This window comes from Lycium ferocissimum, chromosome 8, assembly GCF_029784015.1.
Source record: "Lycium ferocissimum isolate CSIRO_LF1 chromosome 8, AGI_CSIRO_Lferr_CH_V1, whole genome shotgun sequence".
In the NCBI taxonomy this organism is placed as follows: domain Eukaryota; kingdom Viridiplantae; phylum Streptophyta; class Magnoliopsida; order Solanales; family Solanaceae; genus Lycium; species Lycium ferocissimum.
The window spans coordinates 9,520,175-9,523,675 of NC_081349.1; the positions used below are offsets into that span (position 1 = coordinate 9,520,175).

Here is a 3,501-nt window from a genome sequence, read left to right on the forward strand (position 1 = left end):
CACTTTGGCTCCCTTAGCCCCAACATTTTTATTACCTGGAATAGAAATAAAAAACAAAATATTTCCTTCCAAAAGCTCCCGTTTTCTACTTTTTTTCTAGCGAAAATTCCGGTTTTTCACCGGATAATCGGTCCCCAATGACGGCAAGCTTCCATAGTTCAGCCATTGTAAGTAAAATCTGGTAGAAATTGTTGAGAAGGAGCTTTCCTCATTGTTGTAAAAGCTCACTTTTTCGGCGAAAATTCCGGCCTCATTTCGACATTCCGTCACTTCTCCATTCAAATACCTCGCGCAATCGGTAAGAGCTTTATCCTCGCTCTTTTTGGTTCTCGCATCCGGCACTTTCCGGTCGGTAATAGACCACGGTAATAGACCACGAATAGACCAGACCACGGTCATCAACGAGTCATCGACCAGGCATAGACCAAAGTCATAGTCTATTATATATTTTATTTTGACGTCAATTGCAGAATATATTATAGTCGGTGGTGATTACATGGGTGAATGGGAGGAGACCCCAAAATGTTGGAATTGGAATTCTATGAGCAAGGTGACAGTGTCGATTGCCGTCCGTCGCAATGGTATGTATACTGACTTGGTCACGAGCGTAATGGAAAGCGGGGAGTTAAATTGTGAGCCTAGCGACTTGCACATTAGTTATATGATAAATGCTTTGCCCACTAGGGGAAAAACCCATCCTTCTTTCATAACGAATGATAGGCAGGTGGTATTGTACATGCTTGATGTTGCTGTTGATGGTTCTAGGCCTGTTTTAAGAATAAATATTGTTGAGAGGTCTCAAGTTGGTTCTACATCAGCAGCACCAACCCCACCCCCACCCACAGACCCACCACTACCACAACCGCCAGCCGATGAAGCTTCAATACAATATGAGGGCATGGGTGATCATTTTATGGATATGGATGATCCTGATAGTGATGACGAAGAGTGTGATGGAAATGATGGGGGTGATGGGCAGCCACCAAGTGGTTCACAAAGCAACCACAATTTCAGTGATGAAATCGATTTTTACTGTGGGCAAACATTTGAGAACAAAGAGTATTTAAAGGTTTTATTGAAGAAAGCTGCAATAAAGACCCCGTTTTATTTTAAACTAAACAAGAGTAACAACAAATATTATAAGGTGGAATGCACCTCTTCTGATTGTGGTTGGATGTTGCGGGCTAATAAATATGACAACTTGGATAGGGTTTGCATTTACAAGTGCGTTGGTTATCGCACTTGCAGGGTTGAACACGTTACGAGCACTCATAAGCATGCCTCGACAACTGTCCTTGCATCAGTCTTGATGAATGACTATATTGCCAACAAAGGGCCAACGACAAAGGAAATCCAGAGGACGGTTTTCAGGGAGTTCCATTGTAAACCAAGCTATTGGTAGTGTTGGAAGGCAGGTGTAACGGCTAAGAACATGGTTAAGAAGACACCAGAGCATGAGTATACTTTCTTACCGGCTTATTCGTACATGGTTGAAAATCTAAATCCAGGTTCCAGAATTTGCATTAGTCTTGATGATGCGGACAGGTTCAAATATTACTTCGTAGCTTACGGAGCTTGCATTCGAGGATATAAACACATGCGAAAGGTTATTGCCGTTGACGACACACATTTATACAGTAAGTATGAAGGTGTGTTGTTATCCGCCGTCGCACAAGATACTGAGAACCATATCTATCCAATTGCTTTTTGCGTGGCGGACAAGGAGTGTGATGAATCTTGGACCTACTTCTTCGAGCAGCTGCGGTACATAATTTCTGATGATCTAGACTTGTGCATCATCTCTGATAGGCATAAGAGCATAGCCAATGGTGTTTCTCGAATTTTTGAGCATGCTCATCATGGACTATGCATGAAGCATCTTGGTGATAACCTTCGGAAAAATTTCCAATGTGGAGATTCACTTTATGTGTACTATGATGCAAAGACAGGCATATGGTTACCAGGAGTTCAATGAACATTTTCAGCAATTAAGGGATAAATACCCCGGAGCTGCTAATTGGCTCGAGTTTGATATTGGATTTGACAAGTGGACCAGGGCATATTTTTTAGCAAATAGGTACGATGTGCTGACCACAAACATTGCGGAGTCACTAAAGTCAATGTTGAGGGATGAAAGAGAGTACCCTATGACTACCTTATTCACTTCCATTTTTAGGAGGTTTGCTGAAATTTTCAGGCAGAGACGTGCAAATATTAGCAGTTCAATCAATTTATTTGTGCCTTCGGCTGAAAAGACGCTAAGGGAAAAGATGAATGAGGGCGACTCCTTATTTGTCAATAATATAAACGGGGATGCCAACGAGTTCACCGTAGTCGGCAGTGGCCTAACTGCCAAAGTCAATCTACTGAACAAAACATGTACTTGTAGAGAGTACGACTTGGTGAAATTACCGTGCGCTCACGAGATAAAAGCATTGAGATTGAAGTACGGACCTGATTATGGTTCAAGCATCTACGAGTATTCCTCACCCATGTATAAAGTTCAGTCTTACATTCTTGCATTTGGTGAAACTATTAATGTAGTCCCTGCAGAGTCAGAATGGGAAGTCCCAGAGAAGTACGCAAACATGTATATTCCTTCACTCCCTTACGACCCCAAACTTGAAAGGAAGAGAGTTAAGCGTTTTCCTGGCGTTGCGGAATCTTTCAAGTCCAAGGGAATTAGCAAAGAGACGAGAAACAAGTGCTCAATTTGCAAAGGGGCTGGTCACAAGAAAACAACGTGTCGATATTTGAGAGAGCATCCCACTTGATTTTTTTAATTTGAATGTATTTTTATTGTATTAGTTCAATATTAATCAACTTTTGTTTTAGTCTATCATAAACTCTATGCGTGTTTATAATAAACCAATCCGTTGGTCTATAATGGTTCATAGTTAGGAAATTAACCTTCCTTTAGGAGATTTATACTCCCCAATTAAAACCCTTATCATGCGAAAATGAGTAGCGTAATGATTACCTTTTTAGAATACTGGCGTTTCATGTCTAATCACACTGATAAAATTCAAATTTAAACGACACCTCCATGCCCATAGCCACATGTCTCTTAGCCATTGGGTGACGGTTCACTTAACCGATGCAAACAGTCTTTATATCTTCCCCATTCCTTATTTCCTCCATTTCAAATAAACTCAAGCCCATAGAAATTTCAAATCATTCATCTCCAAAATGCCCAGAAGACTCCGCCTTCCTAGGCACCCAAGGCTACAAGCTCCATCACCAGATGTTTTCTACTACGAAATGACTTCGAACGGCTCTTTAGGGGGCTGGGAGAGGACATGGAGAGATTGACAAGGTCTCTTCGCAGGATTGACTGAATTCTGCGTGTCCTCTTGTAGGAAAAGAATATCGACCCAGATGCCCTCATAATCCCCCTGCAACCCCCCCGCCAAGCAAATCCCTAGACTAGTTTAGTTATGTAGTTTTAGTTTTTATGTATATTTTCATTTTGTTGTAAGTTTTTTGCAAAGCTTTCATTGG

General features: G+C 41.3%; 1 protein-coding gene across 1 annotated transcript; it reads left to right on the forward strand.

Annotated features, from left to right (window-relative positions):
- Window positions 1-2,120: 2,120 nt before the first annotated feature.
- Window positions 2,121-2,774, forward strand: LOC132066005 (uncharacterized). Its single transcript, XM_059459412.1, has one exon. It carries the CDS (start codon window positions 2,121-2,123, stop codon window positions 2,772-2,774), a length of 654 nt encoding a protein of 217 aa, XP_059315395.1.
- Window positions 2,775-3,501: the final 727 nt, after the last annotated feature.

Bases quoted from the DNA above. Each gene is read 5' to 3' on its own strand.
- LOC132066005 (XM_059459412.1), top strand. From the start codon at position 2,121: ATGTTGAGGGATGAAAGAGAGTACCCTATGACTACCTTATTCACTTCC.